The sequence below is a fragment of the Clupea harengus genome, chromosome 19, assembly GCF_900700415.2.
Source record: "Clupea harengus chromosome 19, Ch_v2.0.2, whole genome shotgun sequence".
In the NCBI taxonomy this organism is placed as follows: domain Eukaryota; kingdom Metazoa; phylum Chordata; class Actinopteri; order Clupeiformes; family Clupeidae; genus Clupea; species Clupea harengus.
The window spans coordinates 24077756-24097922 of NC_045170.1; the positions used below are offsets into that span (position 1 = coordinate 24077756).

The 20167-nt window shown below is 39.9% G+C and overlaps 1 protein-coding gene across 1 annotated transcript; it reads right to left on the minus strand.

Annotated features, from left to right (window-relative positions):
* Positions 1-4564: 4564 nt before the first annotated feature.
* Positions 4565-18593, minus strand: exoc3l2a (exocyst complex component 3-like 2a). The gene is made up of 13 exons (XM_012815504.3): positions 18481-18593; positions 15670-16127; positions 14837-15057; positions 13954-14722; positions 13479-13593; positions 12100-12210; positions 11890-11990; positions 11688-11798; positions 11343-11478; positions 7623-7745; positions 7351-7506; positions 7081-7202; positions 4565-5313 (listed from the first exon to the last, which is right to left on the minus strand). Exons 2-13 carry the CDS (start codon positions 16101-16103, stop codon positions 5040-5042), a joined length of 2673 nt encoding a protein of 890 aa, XP_012670958.2. The 5' UTR covers positions 16104-16127; positions 18481-18593; the 3' UTR covers positions 4565-5039.
* Positions 18594-20167: the final 1574 nt, after the last annotated feature.

Genomic DNA, 20167 nt, shown 5'->3' on the forward strand with positions numbered 1-20167 from the left:
ACAGTGCTAAGAATGGATTTATGACGCAATATGTAAAACCAAATTTGTATGCAGTTTTAATTAGCTCCTAATCACCCCATTGCTCTTTTTTAAGACACTCCAATAATTCAAAGCTCCTTTGAAAAAAGTTTACTACAACCTTTCCTTTTTGTACATGTGCTGCTTTTGTCATGTTAAAAGACACCAACCAGATTGAGGAGAGTGAGAAGTCAGAAAAACAGGTCATGGTGATCTTGTCAAAATGGGAAGGGACAAAACTGTCAAGCAAAACTAAAGGATGGTGGGGTAAGATCTAATGATCTTTTTGTCATTTGGGATTTTGAAGAAGTAATAAATGCTCCGGAAACTCTCCCTAATCATTGAAACGTATTCCTTGTAGTAATAGCTATGTAGGAGCAAACAGAGTGTTAGGTGGAAAGAAAAGGCATTTCTGTTGACCTTTTCATGTCCGATCTGATTTATTGTAACATCATTCACCCAACAGATGGCAACATAGAGGCCTATTCAGCACACATGTCTAGATTCTGCCATCGTCATTTTGTGGTATGTGGATGGGAATGATCCATTTACATTTCCGTGAGGAGCTGACTCAGAATCAGATAGACCAGTCTTATGCTGGATAGCAAGAAATGTGATTAAAAAAATCTGGATAATGCTGATTATTAAAAAAAATATTTGTGTAAAGCATTTGTCTTTTGCTCAATACCTGTTTACTTTATTGGATTGTTTTAGATTTCTATGGAAACTTTCACAGGTCTCATCTAGAATCATCTCCGATATACAGTATGTTTGATCTTGTCATTCAGGACTCTGTCTTAAGCCTGAACAGCTTTGCTGTATTGCTTTATTTCTGCTTTCAATTTAACATGCTTGTGATGACTCAGTGATATTAAGATGGAAATACTAATGTTTCATTTCACACAGGAGCACAGAAGGGAGGGGTGTAATTTGATTGGCTGTTGAGCTCAAATATCCACAACCTTTTGCCAGAATTGTGGAGTGAATCCTTAAGGATAAAAGTAAAAAAAACACTGGGCATGCAAACCTGACAGATACAAATCAGCCTGTTGATGGCACTATAGAACAAATGTCTTCGTAATAAACTTTCTGGCCATAGCCCAGGACACATTTGTTGTAACATCAAAATGATACTTTCATGTATTATGAATTATTCTTCACAACTACATTTATTTACATTATGTATTCACCTACAGCTTCTTCACTTAGGCTATTTATTTGGCTATAGACACAGTTATCACAAAATACAGAAAATATAAACTTGGGTAATCACAGAAAATATGATCTTGAGCAAACACAGTAGTCACAGTTACTAAAACACTGTCATGTCTAACTAATCTTCTACTTCTAACTGATTTTACGGGGACAATATAAGCTATTTTCAAAAACAAAAATGTAATCAACCGTTCGGATGTCAACAACTAAAAAAAACAATTCAACATACAATTTCGCACACTCTGTAATAAACGTCACTGTCATGAAGCATGGTGGCATGCTGTGACCCGATCCAGGTTTGTGTTTCCTGCAACACCTCTTCCTCCTTGAGCAGGCCAGCCGTATGCTCTCAGCTTTCTTGTGTAAACAGTACCTCCACGGCCCACCAAAGGCCAAAGGTGAGCCTCCCACTTCTGTATTTCACTTAGACGCCATTGTTCTCCATAGACACTTTATTCTACCATGCAAAACAGTTTCCTTTCCGGGGCATTAAGTTGTGCCAATAAATTTGTTGCAGCTATTTGCTTTGACAAAGATTACTGTTTGGCTGCCAGGAGATTCAGGTAAAACACAGTTGCAAAATAAATTAGTGTCCACTGCTGAGCAGTAATTCATGATCTGGAAAATGTGCTAATGAATCATATGTGCTAACATTATAGCATAATATCTTCATGCCTCAATAGTTTTCTTTAAACATAAGACACACTCAGTAGGTAAAGAGAAAGTTGTTTTGGCACAAGTGAAATATTTGTAAAGTAAACAATAGACTCCATGATGAATGAACCAGAGCCTTAGCCACATTTGTTTTCACTACACTTGTGATGGAACATTAAGATTTAGAGCATAACTGTTTTTGTTGACCTCATTTCATTGTTTGTTCTAAGCTATGTCGGTAGCAACCTGGGTAGCCTCTGTGTTTGTTGAGAAGCCTCCAGGAATTCTCTGACACCTTGCAGTGTCACATGCACATAGAAAAGTGTTTACCACTAACTGCTGACGTGAAGCAGGAAGGGAAGGAAAGGGAGGCACAAGAAGTCTGTCTCTACATAAAGCAAAGTTTAAAAAATATTGTTTAGGGAAATCTCCCAAGATCTATTATGTCAAGCAGGACAAAAATCATATAGGGCAGCCTCTAAAGGCATTTGTTAAATTATATAGGGCAGCCTCTAAAGGCATTTATTAAATTATATGGGGCAGTCTCTAAAGGCATTTATTAAATCATATAGGGCAGCCTCTAAAGGCATTTGTTAAATTATATAGGGCAGCCTCTAAAGGCATTTATTAAATTATATGGGGCAGTCTCTAAAGGCATTTATTAAATCATATAGGGCAGCCTCTAAAGGCATTTGTTAAATTATATAGGGCAGCCTCCAAAGGCATTTATTAAATGATATGGGGCAGTCTCTAAAGGCATTTATAATATTCTGTCATTTATCAATGGTTTGAGTCACTCAGCTAACAGTGGCACTACATGAAAGCATTTTTGAAGGTTTTGCAGGCTGCATCTCTCCAACATAATATGCATACTGTTAATGCTTCTCCCATGTAGATTTAAATGAATTCCAAGTTATCACACCAGGGGCTATGTAGGTTGGCCATCCTAAGAATACCAATACAGACTTCGCCTGTAGGCGCTTGAAGAACACCAGCGTGCACCATGAAACCAATTTTACAATTTACTTTAATATTACTTTCATATTCACTGTACCAGCAAAGCTGTTGGGTGTGGACATTTGTATTTATAGTTCAGCAGTTGTTGTTATGGTTTGTTGGACAGGTTGGAGTGGAGAGGTTGAGACCTGGGGATGTGTTTATATAAATAAACCAGCCATGAATGCCCTCTAGATACAGACACTATTCCTGCCTGTTTCTCCTACCTGTTATTCAGACATTCAGAAAGGTTTACACTATGGAAAATACATTTCCTTGTCTCCATGGATGTTTACGTTAGTGACATCATAGCCTATGTCATGACTGCAAATATTTACAGAGGTATTTATTCTTTATTCTGTCGTTTCTGAAAGGACAGAGGTTTCATTGTCATGAAAAATAAGATAAGTGATTGTTGAAGATAGTCATATGATGTAATGTGTAGAGGTATGAACTGTGGCTTTGTGATTCTTGTACACCAGTACATCAGTACATCAGTACAAAATATGATGGGAAAAAAAAGCTTCAGGAAGCAAGGAAATTAATACTACCACAATCTAGCTAAATAACTCTTCCTCAGACTCTCGCCTGACAGATTTATATCAAGCCCCAGAGAGCAACTGTTTTGGAAATGTGCCATGTCTAAAGCAAAATCACCATTTGTGTACGGTGATACTGTGTAAGGGGATTATGGGGTCACCTGGTTCATTGTACATTTGTGTGTACTCTTTAAAGAGGTAAGTCAGATGTATCACCTTCTTTCCTTCACTTTCAAAACTGTTGCAATGTCAAGGAAAGATTCCATTTAATTGTAAAGTCAAATGAGATAGATTTCACAGTGTCTGTATGTATGGTTAGAACTAAGATGAAGAATAATACCTCTCTAAAGTAAGGCTTGTGTGTCTGTGTGTGTGTGTGTGTGTAAGTGTGTGTGTGTGTGTGTGTGTGTGTGTGTGTGTGTGTGTGTGTGTGTGTACAATGTGTGTATGTACAATGTGCCTCACTTTGACAATGAGCGAGAGGCTGAAGTCTCCAAGGCAATCAAACTAACTGAAGGAAGAACATGCTGGAGTGGGAGTCAGCACACAAACAAAGGACACTGCCTTACATGGTTCCTAAAATAAACATCAGGCAGGTGATTAACAACAATCTGTTTTTTTCCAGCCACACTGTTCTTTAATTAGAGGAAGTATAAAAAAAACAAATTCCTGGAAATCTTTCCAAGAGCATTCATATTTTCCAAGAGATTTGATTTAGTATTAAGATTACTTCAGGTAGCATATTAACAACAACTATCAGCACCTACCAAATGGGATTTTTTTTCTCCAATATCCTAACTTCTACGTGGTGATGGGCCAAGATTCAAATAGTTTTATGTCAGTAACTTCTGAAAAGGAGCCACATGTTTTTTTAATCCAAATAGTTTCTGTTCATAACGTGAATATTGTTGACAATCACAACGTTCACAGTGGGGGAAAAAAACTTTCAGCTGTTGGTGGCCATTTCTGTCAGATGATTTGATTTGGTAAATACAGTTCCCCAACCAGACCAACACATGTAGCCAAAATGTGTGCAGGGATTGGGAATTTACAATAATGAGTGTCTGTATTTGAACTCTTTACAGCACATACACATACACTTTTAGCCATGATCCAGAGCAATTCAACAGGTTATCAACTCATTCTTAAATTGTTTTTTATTTTCACTTACAATTTGAAACATAAATTACAAAACTGATGGAATTATCATTTTATAACTGAATATCTGACTTTGCAACAGCATTTTATTCATTTAACTGTGAAACAGATAATATCCATATTGTGTAAAAATAGCACGATAAATAGTTACAAATGCATAAATACACAGTATTGCAAATATAGACCAGTTTATGGCCAGAAGACAAATGAAATCAGTTTGTATAATCATGACTGTGTTGATGATTATGTTTATTTACACCAACATTTTTACAAAAAAAAGTTCAAAGAACTATAAAGAAGTATATCTCAGTTTGATTTTTAACTTAGCCCTTTTGTACAATTTTATTTTTCGTTTTACAAGCACATTGTATCCATCACCTTATGAAACACTGGGAGTGTATATTGAATCCAATGAAATCACTGCAACAAATGGAATCCTAAAGCAGCTTCGGAGATGACTCATGTGTGCCCACGGCGATGACGATATCTATGTCTACGGTGGGGCCACATGGTTGAGACCCATGAAGATACAGTAAGGGCTACGCGAATCACCACCAGCCCAAGACAAGAGACCTCACTGGTCACGGGGATCTCCGAGAAGAGGGCATGGTCCCGGGGCACCTCCACAGGGCTCTCGCTGTTCTCCAGGTCACACACTATGCCCAGGATCACCTGTCGCTGAGTCTGCTGCATCATCCCCCTCATGTTCAGTACGGTGGAGATGTGCCTCCTCCTGAGAGGGAAGAGCAGATGGCCAGGAGTTAGGAGATGTACAGATAACATATAGACAAGACCCGTATAGGAGAAGAGAGATTGGAGTTAGGAGATGTACAGATTACGTATAGACAAGACCCTGATAGGAGAAGAGAGATTGTAAATGGGGTTTGCCAGTGAAATATTGGCACTCAGTTCTGGTAGGATGAGCCCATGGCAAAAAATGTACAGTATTAAGTTTTTTGGGCTGTGGGCTTTTTTATCTGGAAATTGTGATGCAGAAATTGTTCTGAGATAATTCATGATTGATTAGAGTTGGCCCTCTTCAATTCATACATATGAATTTGGCTTCCGTGGAGCAGATTTACAAAAGGTTTGTTTAAAAAAACCTAAACTGACATATCACTTTTTCCCATACACGTCTGGGGCAGAAGTTGCAGAAAAGCAGAAAATGTTTTCAATGTGGCCAAGCTGCAGAGCATCAGACTGCCTCCCAAAAATAAGAGATGTTTTGCTTGAGTGACTTAACATGTGTCCAGAGCCTGGGGCCCCATTCTTTGATCTCATGTGAGGCACCAGCCAGTCTCCCATTGGGATGGCAGGAACAGGAAGTCCTTGGCGGCTATTTCCTGTCAGCCGCATTGAATTGTGCGTCAGCAGGAGATTTGCCACTCAGCTAATGACCTATTCTCCTGAATTCCACTGCATCTCTTATAAATACACAAACACGCTAGCTGTAAATACCCCTTGGACCATCAATTTTGTCTATCATGAAGGCAACAGGGCAACGTGACTACACTATTTTGCCTTTTTTTTTTTTTATCGCCGTACATATCTATGCCCAGGCACTGGTGCCCTTTGAGCCCGGGGCAGGATGAAGTGGAAATAAGGCTAAAATAACATCTACCAACTAGACTATTTTCGGACATCATGACCTTGAAGAAACCTCTGGAACCTGCCAAAAAACAAGTAGGTATATCAAGTGGCATCCTCCTTTGAACGCCTGTTTTTGGCACTGTATTGTTCGAAAAAATTCTTGCCGTGTTGGAGAAGTTTCCACAGAAATTTGTGAGTTAGCCTACCGTAATCTGAAATGAGTGAGTTAGCCTACCGTAATCTGGAATGAGTCAGTTAGCCTACCGTAATCTGAAATGAGTCAGTTAGCCTTCCGTAATCTGGAATGAGTGAGTTAGCCTAGCGTAATCTGAAATGAGTGAGTTAGCCTACCGTAATCTGAAATGAGTCAGTTAGCCTACCGTAATCTGAAATGTTTGTTGCATTGTTTAATTATGTGTAATGAGTAACCCCCCACATTTTTAGTAGCCCTCCTACGTTACCCCAGTTTTGTAGCAGAACATGTGTGTATGGTATGTGTGGTGGGTAGATTGGAGTTTTGTCCAACTTTTGCATCCATGGGCTTAATCTCAATTGATCTTAATTGATCTTAATTGTCTCGATAGAGCAGTAGCATACAGCTTCATGACCAACTAGTTGATCTGTCTGTGATCTGTTTGCCATTTGACACTGACTCTAAATGAGTCTTGCTGCCCTTTCCATGATGTGTTCTGATGCCTTATGATTGGATATGATATGACATGGATTTCATTTGAATTCTGCCCCACTGTTACAACATCTTATTCAATTTTGCTGCTACAATGAATATAATGTTTATATTCTACTTATGTTTAATTGTTCAGGGCTATATCTAAGCGCCTTGATACAATTGTATTCTTATTGCACTATATAAATAACATTGAATTGAATTGAATTGAATTGAATATCTCACCGTATGTCTGGAAACTCCTTCACCAGTACTCCAACTTCCATCTGTATTGATGGAATGTCCTCCAGAAGAATGATGTCTGCCAGATGTGCAATGAGACTGTCTAACCACGAGCAATCAGATTCCTAATGGAAAGAAAAGATTTCAATATTCCAATTCAAAAATAACGAAACAAATATTCCACATGGGGGGAAATTTACTGCTGCCTTTCTGACGCCCTTAATATCTCTTAAGAATTGTTGGACAGGGTTCTAGCAAAAACACATTACTAACCAGATCTTTGAAAAGTGCTTTTATTTGCTTGGCCTCATCCTGAAGTCTGTAAGCCACTCTCTTCCTCATCTTGAGCGATGTGCAGATGATGCGGCCTCTCATGATTGCCCGGACGTACTCAATCAAGACCCGCCTGTGTACCTCATTCACCAGGATCTGTCAATCAGACAGGAAGGATTTCAAAATATGAACAGATTAATTCACAGCACGTAACTGAAGGGAAAGTATGGTAAGAAGACAAGAACGAGTGGTAAAGACAAATGGATATTTACTTGATATGGAGGACAGTCCATTCGACGGAACTTCTTAAAGTGTTGTTTGATGGTAATCTCAATATTCTCAAAGGCCTCAGTGTTATTCAGCCATTTTCGCTTCACCAGCTTGTCGAAAAATGGCTGTAACAGAAATAAAACAAAGTGTTTGAGTGTCTCACAGAAGAGGAATTAAATATCTACTTACTATTACCTCTAGTAGTAGTAGTAGTAGTACTAGTATGAGATCATTCAATTTGCCAACCGAGTGTTGGCTTCCCTAACTCAAGGCTATTCATGCCTACCCATGCATCCCACCCATCTTAGCTTTGGAGCACATAAAACAGACAAAATGAAAATGTCACCTATAGTATTGTTTTGTTTTTTCAGTTACCTTTGCATATTTGTGCAAGATCTATGATAGAAACGTAGCCTATATCATATTGAAAAATAAGGATGCAGCTTAAAGGCCACTTGAAATATTTCTACAACATACTTGAAGTACTATCTACTTAACTCTAACTTATTATAATTACACTCTGGTTAAATACTTGACTTTTTGTCTCTTGCGGTATTTATCTGGTATGGAGAATTGTTAAGTTACACCAGTACTGGTATTGACTACTAACATATTGAGATTGTGGATACCTGGCTGATTATGTGTGAAGTTCAAAGGCAGCTGTTTTTTTGTTTTTGTTTTGTTTTTTAAAACAGCTTTAGTAAAGAATGGGAAGGTGTTAATTCAAACTATTAAACTGATGTGTAATATTTTCGACAGGGCAATTGCAAACATCCTCTTCTTTTTGTTTTCCCAGATGGCATGTAACTTTACATTCATTATGGCTGACCCATAGAGCCACAGCTTGACACTTGTGCAGTGGTGGACTATTCAAGAGCCGGGACATGGCATGTTGTCAGAATATGGCTCAGCAATACCCGAATTATTGGAAGAGGGCGGAAAGTACCCAAGGTGTCCGGCTGATTGTGTGCTAACACGTGTTCATTCAGGAAGCCTGGATCCCTCATTAGAGAAAACCAGTACAGACAAGTTATTGTCAAAGAGCTGGCAAGGAGATCTACACCTGCCCTTTCGCTGAGAAAAGGTGAATATCTGCTTACTGCCAGAGTTCATTATTTCTCGAAAGCACATATATGCGATTCACCAGTTGACAAAGCCCGGACAACATGGAAGTCGTCTGAAGCGAGTTACATTTATTTCATGATCAAAGCTTAAAAGCATGCTCCTACAAAACATCACAGACATGGTTAGCAATGACCTGACACGTCAGCTGATTTGTGATGACACGATCCGTTTAAAAAATGCATCAGGGCGTACTTTTCAAAAAGTTCTCTTGTTCCTTCTCATTATGGCTCTAAGCCATAGATTTACTACTGGGTAGGAGTTCAAAAACACTCAACACAGGCACACTTAAAGATATGGAAATGATTAGTCGATCAGTTCCAAATATATAATTCAGATTTGTATGAGACTTTCATTTTGACTTTGCATCCTTCATCTGTTCCATATTATTCTCTGCATGTTATTTTCCTTACAGAAACATGTCTTTTCACACAGAGCAACTACTTTGTCGGCCTTCAGATAGAGGGGTGAAAGCTTGCTAGGACACAAGGTCCTGCTACCATTAGAGCAACTATAGCTAGCCAGCTAAATGTTTAAGTATTAACACATGTATGTAATTGACTTTCCTATACTGCACAACCATGGTCCGTTTGAATTTTTGTCTGGGCAGGACTTGCACTAAGATATTCAACATCTGCACCAGGGAAGCTAAAGGAAATTGCATTCTGGAGTTATGTAATCTGATATACGCCAGTTCCTCTATGTACACACCGGATAAAATGGGCCCAGGGACAAACCCCGGAACAACACCCTGAAGTACTGAAGAATAATACAGCAAGGAATATCTGACCAGTAACAAGGACACGCTAGTGACCAGGGCTGCTGATGCGTGTGAATACATCCAGTGCCGCCGCTCCCATAACGCACACTACGCGCTGTGCGTAGGGCACCAACTCCTGTGGGGGCACCAAAAAATAGGCAACTGAAAAATCATCATAGTTATAATAATTATAATGCCGATATAATTTCAGTATAGAAATATTAGGGACCTTTTAGGCATGTATATCACAAAACAGGCAGAACAAGAGATATATTTAATTGCTTAAAAAAAGTTACGCTGGTGCCCCCCCACACACTCAACTTCCCAAGCTTGCCGTGGGTGCCCTTTCCTATCTCAGTGGCCTGACGAACTTTGACAGTAGGCTAGGTCAGCTTTTCGAAAATGGCCTCAAAAAGACAACAGGAGTCAGGGGCAGACAAAAGAAAGAGAAATAAACTGCGAGATGATGCCCGTGCATCACTTTCAGGTAAGTCCATGTGTAATCATTGTTAAATACGGGAAATGAGCTGCTAATTTAATGGTTAGGCTATGCATACACCTCGAACTAGCTGACGTTATTGCTAATGTTAGCACACTCAAATATGTTATATGTTAGGTGCAAGTAGGGTTGCTAACCGTCCCGAATTGTCCGGGACATCCCGAAATATTATGGGTGATTTTGATTTGTCCCGTCAGGAACAGCTCCAGTCCCGTATTCCAATCACAGCCTTTTTTATTTGTATCCGTGAAAAGAGAAAAATATAACAGTTAAGTGTAATCTGTGCCCTGGAGACAAGCGCCTCTCAACTGCACTTGACTCCACAAGCATTTGTTACGCCAACACGAACAGGTGAAACTTGTAGCGAGAGAACATCATGCCTCGACTGAAGGACAGACTGCCCCAACTCAAATAGAGTATCTTAAATCAAATTAAATTGGAAGCTTGCACATTGACTACTGGTTGTTTTCATATTTCATATCAGCATTCTTTACACATAATGAACTGGTGTTAATATGTGTGAATATGAACTCATGAATATGAATTCGTTCATACGAAGTGTCACAGGCACCCATTATAATTGTAGAAGTTAAATCGAGGAGACTATAACATTAGCTAGATAACTAGCTATCATTTCATGCAAACGGAAATCTTCCATTTAAATCGTTTGTTATTAAAAGTTTCCTTAGCTAGCTAACCATAGCCTTAGCTAGATAACCATAGCAACCAGGAATTACAACTTTAGCTGCAAAGTTATGGATCTGGCAAGAGGTAAATAGCGCCCCCCCTTGACCCATCTAAAACAATGTTAAAACTATGGCCAGGCAGTGAACTGCAACCAGTCTGAGTTACATAGGACGTTGAGACAGAGGCCCTGTTCGAAATGGGTTAAAATGCTGATTAACGAATGACGTTCTGACTCTGATTCTGATCGGAGCGCGGGCCCCAAATTGGGCAGCCTTGGTCTAATGCTATTTCAAGAAAACAACATGAAATTTGAGAGAAACTTGTAATAATTGTCATGACTATTACTATGAACAATACATCCAAGCAAGTACAGTAGTGGTTTGCCAAAATTACACTGAAATTAATAGGTTTATGGTATGGCTAATGAAACCTTGCGATTTTCATTATTGTTGGTCAGCTGTTGGCGCGCGCGCACACCTGGAAGAAAGTGTCCCTCACTTGGGGTTGAGGAAGTTGTTCTTTTTCGTTTTAATAAAATGTTAAACTGGCAGAAACAAACTTTTTTTCTCGGGGGGGGGGGGGGGGGGGGCATCATAAAGGACTTATGCTTAGGGCACCAAAATGACTAGCAGCGGCACTGAATACATCTCTCACCCTAATGTTGTCGAACAGTCTGTCGGTCAGTACTTTGGTGGACTGGTTGACAATGGTCTCAAGTGACGAGTGTGCATGATCCAGAGAGTCTGTGCTCCCGAGGGAATCACACTGCCGGCAGCGCTCCACAAAGTTCCTGCCAAACCAACAAGACACATACAGTATGTCAAGGGCAGCCTTTATGCATAGCATGTTTTATAGGTTATATAAGTCCATGCTGTATATAAATAAATAAAAACATTCTAGACATTATACAAGATATATACCAGCACAGTACTACTCCATTATCCACATCTCACACTTACAAAAAAATACTTATTAATCTGCCTCTTTTAATGTCTTTACCTGAAGGGAGGTATGCAATTAACAAGAGCGATTGTCTTGGAGATATATCCATCCCCTCTGTCCCCGAAATCAGCCTGCGTCTCATGAAACAGCTCCACCTTTCTTTTGAAACTGCAGTAAAAGCAATGATTGTTACCACCGTCATCAACACCATTAATTTCAGCTCTATCATCAGGTGAAAACTCTTTATTTACCACCTTACCTCTGCAAGAAGTCCGCCAGGCCACTAAGAGTGCAGCGAGCTACTCGAGCTCCTAGCTGTTGGTTGATAGCTGTTGACCTGTCAATGTCTATTTTCAATCGCTAAACACACAGAAATACATATGCATGAATACTCAGAGACACTGCTCAATAAAAAGTCTTTCTTGTTATTAAGATGATCGGTTTCATGTTAGGTGTGTGAGTTACTGACCTGAATAACTGAGCGTGCAAGGTTGGACTGATACTCTTCAATGTGCATAGATTGGGCCCATCTTCTCTCCTCATCCTCCAGTACTTGTGAGAGTTCTATGCTTACATTGTCCTACACACACACACACGCACACACACACACACGCACACATGCGCACACACACACACACACACACACACACAAACAAACACACGTTCATGTTCAAGTAAAGGTTCATGCACACTTCAGGTATACAGTAAGACACATTAGGCTCTTTTCTGTTGGTTAAAATGGCTGGAGAAAACTTTTCTGTGCACTGTTGCACAAAAAGGACACCTTTCAGAACGAGTGGTCAAAGGCACTAAGTGGGCCGAGGGTAATTAGGGATTGGTTAATTAGTTAATTGGTCAATGCCAACCGATAGCATTGTCGAGCAAACCCTTTCAACTGAAGAATAAGGCAATTTCACTATGGGTTGTGGTCACTGTTCACCAGGGGCACTTTAACAATAGAAATAAATAAACCATAGTGCTTCTTCTGTTCAAAACAATTACATTTGTTGACACATATATGCCGCTTGTTAGGCCTGTTTTAAAACCCCCTAGCCACATCCCTTCGGGCTGACGACAGTTAATGTTAAATGCAGTGGGGTGCAACTTGTGGGAGTAGAAGAGGTCGGCTTTATTTTCTATGGAAATAAAAGTCAAAAAATCAAAAGCCAAATAAGACATGGGAGGTTATGAGCTAAGTTTATGTTGATAAAACACCTGGACCAACATGAATACAACCTCTGTCTGTATTCTATTGCAGCCAATTTTTGTGGAAAATGTGTGAGGCATTTCTTCTTCTGTGTTGGTCAAATTAGACTACAATATGTGAATAGAAATAACAAGAAATGTCATTATTGTGTATTTACATAATGGATGACATTTGATTGTTGCTGACGGAGCATTTAATTCAAGTCAGACAAAGTAGACTACCTCTTCCCAGAAGCTCAAGTCTTTCAAGGAGTTTAACCTTTTGAAACAAAGATTTTTTTTTTTCGAAAGCCTGCCAGGATGTGTGTTAGCGTCGAGGATATCCAAGATAGATGAATTGCATTAACCCATAACACAGGTTTGCTCCTGTTTCTTTGCTAATACAGGAATAAGTAGGTACAATGTGCTACTCTTCCTATAAAGGTAACTTGATTTTTTTTTGGCAGAAAGATTGAGATAGACTTGGGAAGAGATTGTTGGTGATTGGTGCATTCAAATGTTCTCTGCCAGAGAAGAATATGTCACCACGCCTATCCATAACCACCTCAAACGTTTTGTTTATCACCAGAGTTTAGACAACCCGCCCAGGCGGAATAGGCCATTTCCGCCAACCGTTTTCGCTGTCAAAATAGGGCTTATTACCTTAACGGTATTGATGCAGTCCTGTTCCAGTCTGTCGACACACTTTGATGCTAACAGTGGCTCTAGCTGGGTACAGTCAAGGGTTGCCATGTTGCCCACTGGCCCTAGAACATCCCTGCATCACAGAACATATATCAATGTCATGCACTACTAACTCCCACTAACAGAATAATGCCTAGTTATACCAACACATCTGGACCTTAAAGTTAGTTAATATCATTGTCTTTTACAAAGTAAACATATTTAATGTGCAAAGCACACAATGTTATCAGAAACAAATTCCTCCTTAACAACATTAAAAAACATTTAACGTGCAAACCACACAAAGTAATATGAAGAACAACTGCCTAAGCCCTTGCAGTTAAATGAAATTGGAGAGAATTTGACAGAAATTCTATCATCATCATCAGCAGAGTTCTCACTAGACCTTTAGAACCTATGTCTATGGGAGGAAGGTCCTGAACCGGGACAATACCTGCTGTAGATATTGTAGATCCAGTCCAGCAGAGAGTATGTGTCTGTTATCTGGAGTGGTCCACTTGTAATTGTCTTGAGGCGTTGAGCCACAGCCCTGTGGTAGCTCTGCACATACACCTGAAAAGCACTGAAGTCCTCTGGGTAGATGCCCACCACGTTTCTGCACGCTGCATCCAGATCCTCCAGGACACGTCCGCTGAGACGCTCCAGGAATGAGGCCAGCTGGCCAGCGGAGATGCCCCCAGGCTGGGGCAGTGACCAGTCTGCAGCCTCTCCCACGGCCTCCTCCCAGCGCCTCATGAGGCGGCGAGGCCGACAGCAGGGCTGGAGGAGGCCTTCACTGGGGGTCATGTACAGCCCTTCGTGAAGGTCCTCTTCGTCCTCGTCGGGCAGAGATTTGTCTTTTTCTCGTTGGGCCCAGGCGGAGTCGGCCTGCTCCTCCTGCTGGATCACCAGCACCACCAGGCCCAGCTGTGGGCCGGCGCAGGGCTGGCGGAGTGACTCTCGCACCACGTCCCACATCTCCTGCTGCAGGGCCTCGTACAGAAGCTCCACATCTTTAGCCTTGCGCCGGCCTGCGTCCCAGACGCAAGAGGTGGACATTGTCTCAGGAAGGTGTCCTGCAGACATCGCGCTGGACCTACGAGTGGTTGGTATCGCCATGTTGGGAGCAGAATGGTCAAGCTCACACTCACGCTCAAGCTCCTGAATGTGAGTGTCAGCTAACAGTAGACTCCTTTGGTTGACAAGCCGCAGGATTTCTAAGACTGCACAGAGACAAATAGAGGATAAGGCCCATGTCAACCTATTGTAATACACTAATGTTACACTGCATGGCTAGCACATTATGTTAAAAACAATATTAACTCTCTTGTCTGTACCGGAGAGAGGTTCTCTTGGTTTGACCACTGGTGGCTCCTCCACCTTCTCTTCCTCGGCCTCCTGGGAAATGCGGTCCACCATCGACTCCCTCCGAAGCTTGCCAAGACTAACGATGCGCAGGAAGGATGGGCGTCTGCGGGCATCATCATCTGTCTCGAGATTAGACTCTCCACCATTGAGGCTTTCTCTGCAGGTAGACTCCTTGCGTAGGCTTGCCAAACTGGAGCACGAGGTACGGTTGAAATAGGTGGAAGTGGTATAGAAAAAGACATTGGTGTTACAAGTGTTAGCTTAAAACAGAACCAATTCTTGAAAAGGGTCTACAAATAGACTGCAGCAGAGAAACCAACTGTCATTTCCAACAATGTAACACATGGAAGGAAGCACACAATACAGTATTGGCTCAAGCAGAACACAGTTAATCCTGTCAATACATTTTGTAAAAACTTTGTACAACAAAGCTTGTTGGGAATTATTTTGCGTAGCTGAGTGTTTTTCAGATGATCAGCCCTAGCTTTACAGTTATGCTGAGGCAGTGCCGTGATCATGCAGATATCGTTTTGCTCTATATTCAAACTAAAAGATAACTCTGATTAATTAATAAAGGGGCCCAAAGCAAAACAGATTAAAATGGAATAACATACAAACTGCAAGTTCACGTGGAATAACAAGTTCCCGTTTAAAGAGCACTCAATTACAATTCAGTTCGGGTGGGACTTACAAGTCATCCGACCTAAACCTAAACAGTGATTTATGGACAGAAAGAGGAAAAACACACAAAAAAAAACACACACACACACACACACACACACACACACACACACACACACACCTATAGCGCAGTAAGGTCATAATCTCCTCTGAACTCCTCCGACTGTTTCTCCTCTTCTCGGACGGCAGAGTCGAGCTGCGTGAGGAGGGTGCATTGTTTCCCCACTTGCTGCGAGCTGTATTCCGAAGCTCCTTGCCCAGTTTCCCCAATGTCTTCAGCGGTGAGGAGCTGTATAGTTTCACCAGTGTCCCCCTAAGAGGCTGACTGCCCTTCGAACCCACTTGTCGCTCTCCGTAATTGGTTCCATTCTCCTCTGCCTCACTTTCGAAGGAACAATGTTGTTGGGACCTCTCTAACGCCAAAGCTTCCTCTGGAAAGTATTGGCACTGTTGGTCCACTTCCTCAAATGGATTTAAATTGCAGCTTGGCATGGTTAGCTCCCCTTTGTTGTGGCAACCCTTTGACCGTCCTGGCAGCTTCTTAAGAAAGGGCATTCTGGTTCGGAGGTCTTCCTTAATCTGAAAAGACAAAAATAGATGCATTATGCGCTTGAACTTCCTTATTTAAACAACGAAGAACAACATGGAAGAACTTTGTCCGCTGTTGTAAACAACTTCACCACCTCCAGCAGAGCTCATACTGACTGTATTACAGACAGGTTAAGTCGCTTTAAAATGCTTCAGAGTTCGCTTGTAGAACAGTATTGACAGATGGACAGAATTAGGATCCATAGTAAGAGTTGATCAATACATATAGAAAAAGTAGGAAGTGGCACAAGAGGAATATGATTGAATAATAGCTTTGCAGATACAACCGATACAATGCCATGCTGTAGGTGTGATGGTTTGAAATTGCACAGCGAAAAAAGTCTGCTGTGTAGTGTTTTTCGGAAAGTGCTACTATATTATACATAAGTGATATTATTCTAGAAAATACTTCCATCATTAGTGCACTTGAGAAAAGCTGTATACATCACAATAACGACACTATTTCACAATAGCAACAATAGATCATTAACAGAGATCAAAGGTATATGAAAAGAACCAAGACTAGTATAATGCAGCAGAATTCAAGGAAAAAAGATTCTAATATTCTAAGATATCTATTATGAAAAGAGCCATTTTAAACCTGTAAAATTGGCGTGGACTTATGATATTTTACCTGAGGTATGCTGCTCATGCCCTTGAAGATATGTCCCTATGGATACATCTGGGCATGGATTACACTAAGGACTGGGTAGATGCTGATTCATATTCATCACCACAGTGTGAACAATCTTTCATCGCACACATTTGTCATAAATCCAATGGTAATTTTGTATGAGTGTTTTACTCAATGATTGCATACATCTTCAGCCTAAATCACATTTTTGACCGGTGGCATACAGTGGTAATCAGGACACACTAAGATTGATTTGTTGTTGGTTGTTGGAAGTCTTCTTCCTATGCACAGTTTAATGAATCAACCTTTCCTAAACGAACAATGATCAGATGGATTAACTGCTATGAAATGATTTGTGTTGTCTTGAGGCCTTAAATTCATGTTCTCATTTCCACTGAATTCCTAGTCGATCCTATAACTGTCTACAATTTATCTTACTATTTTCTCCCAATCTTAAGGTGTCACATTATCATGAAAGTCATAATGACATTTAAGAGAGCTTATATGTGTCATGGTTCATGAAAAGGTAACAAAACTGTGTAACATTTAAAGTAAAATGTATTGCAGCAATGCTGCAGTCTTAGGAGTCATGAAAGATAAAATAAAATAATAATAATATATATATATATATAATATATATATATATATAATAAAATTAAAAATATATAATTTCTGATGTTTTGTCAATGGCTATAAAAAATTTGAAATGGCATGATACATACTAAAACATTAAAATACCACTGTGACTAAATTTCAGCCCTTACAGAAAAATATTTCAAGAGACATATTTCAAGGAAAGTTCAGAGGCACACAAGAAAAGATGATCTGTTAAGCCACTGAATATCTTCTCTGTATCTGAACTGTTCTTTCCCCGCTTTAAAAGCAAAACTGGCATTGAACACCCTTACACTGTCATGAACCATTTGAAATTTGACAGCTCTTTTGACCACTTTGTCCTTAATAAGCAGTGACCTAGACAAAAAGTATTCAGTAGTTTGCCCCAGAGCCAAACAATTATATTTTTGTGTATTCACATGTTTACATGATTTCATTATTAACTTTATAATACCAACTAAACTTAACAAGATAACACTCAGAAAAAGCAGTTCACTTAATTCAGGCTGTGAGTTAGATGTTTACAGTTTAGCTATGTCAGTCCTGTAGAGAATTTTACCATAAAAAAGTTTCAAAATTCAAATGAACATAAATTGATTTGTTTATGACCCCCCATGTGAATCTTGGGGAAAGGTTTTTTTTCTTTTGTGTCCCAACAGATTACTTTGCTTGATAGATTTCTAACAGGATCATCATTTATTTTAAGACATTTGAATACCATAACAACGTTATAGTAACTATGGGGCACTTCATTCATAATGTATAAATATCAGGGCAACCGCAACTGTGTCAAATCCTATTCGCTGTTTCCCATTCCTACTCCACACAAGTTCCTACATCACACAACAAATCACAAATAGAAAATTCAGATACCCATAGATATCCTTTAACCTTCCTGTGGGCAGTCAATGATTGGTTCACACTTCAGAGATTCATTCAACTTGTTTGTTCCTTATACTCCAAGTTCCTTGTAACTTATACTCCCGACATCTAATCCTGTACAAAATGTTCCTTCTATTTTCAATTCCTTCAGCACAAAAAGAAATCATGTCTGTGTTGACAGTGAGCAAATCTACAGTGAAGATAAAAGCATACCTCTAATAACTTGATGCGCTTTGCAGTCCAGTTTCGAAGGGCAATGCTAATCGGCTGCCGGCACTTAAGCAGGGATAGTACATGTTCCTCCGTGGTGTGACATACCCAGACGCTCTGCAAGGTCCTGTGTATTCTACCAAGGATGATGCTATTTCCTGAGGAAACAGACTCAACCTCCCACCATAAACACATGCGCAGTCATTGTGCGCACAAACACACACACACACACACACACACACACACACACACACACACACACACACACACACACACACACATAAAATAGCAAGAACATTTTCTTTAAAACATTTAGAATACCATACAGAGAGATTTGTTGCAAGAATGTGTGGGGACTTATTTTGTTAGCATGAGCGTGACTGGCATTTTGATTCATATCAATCAACACTGTAACTTGCCATGATTCAAAAGTGGGTTTTCCTCTAGGATATCATTGAGTCATTATATGATTCATGTTTCAAATCTATTTTCAACTTCTACTTACAGTTAATGGATGACATGGTGTTTTACAATCACTACTTCACCCAAATTATAAACACTTTTAGCACAAATATACCATGTTTTCATTTCCTTCTTTGTGCAGTTTAGCAAACTTTTAGATCTTGACTTCTGAATCAGAGAGCATTTTCACAATTCATAAGTTAATATTAAAATATTAAGACATATATTAATCTCATCACCATGATCCCTTAGAACGTTTTGTCATCATTTTTCAATGTTCTATGTTCCACCTCCAATCTCAAAATAAATGGTCCACTTTTTTGGTCAAAGGGATGTGACAATGTCATCTCTACTCACTTATCCTTGAGTCATCTTTGCATCTGAGACTTCACAGCTGTTGAAGTTGTACTTTACTACCCTCTAGAGGAAATACAATGGAACCACAGTTTTAACACCACTTCCAGTTAAACTATTTAAAGGACAGTATGGAGGAATTCTTTACTTGATGAGGGTTTTTTTCATAGGCATTTCGGGAACCAACGTATTGTGTAATGAAATGTAATGCAGAGATGTCTTCAACTAATTTTGAACATGGACTGAGTAATGTTTTAATAGCAGACTGTGTGGGTCAATGGGTCACTGGTGTTAGAGAATCACTGCCTTGTGCCTTGTTAGATTATACCTATTGTTCATTTAACAGCTGGTTGGAGAATTAGCCTTTCTTTTGTTGGGCTAAGTATTAGCATGTGTTAATTGCATTGGTTACGGTATGCAACAGCCAACTGCTGCTGCAGGGCAGTCACATTCACAATTTCTTTTGGAAAAGCATCTTTAGCTCATTTTGATATTATGTGCAGTACAGATAAACAGTCCTGATGTTTACACTAGCCACCCAGGCTGTACACTATGTACTGTAGTTCTGTGCTCTGGGTAAGACCACAGAAAAAAAGCTTTTACAGCACAGCATCGCTAGCAAAGAGACATCAGCTGGCATCCTAGCAAGCTTTTATCACTGTCACTTGTGCTGTTGTCCTTTTAGGCAGGAATGCGTGAAGTCGCTGTTATGTATCTCTTATTTGTGGTTAAAAAAGGTGTATTTTGTTAATTTGCTAATGGCTTTAATTGAGTGTAGCTGTGCTGTGTTAGAAAATGTGCATGTGCGCCAGGGGCGTAGACAATGCAGCCAGCATTGAAGATTTGAAGGCAAAGCAGACCCTGCTTTCAAAAT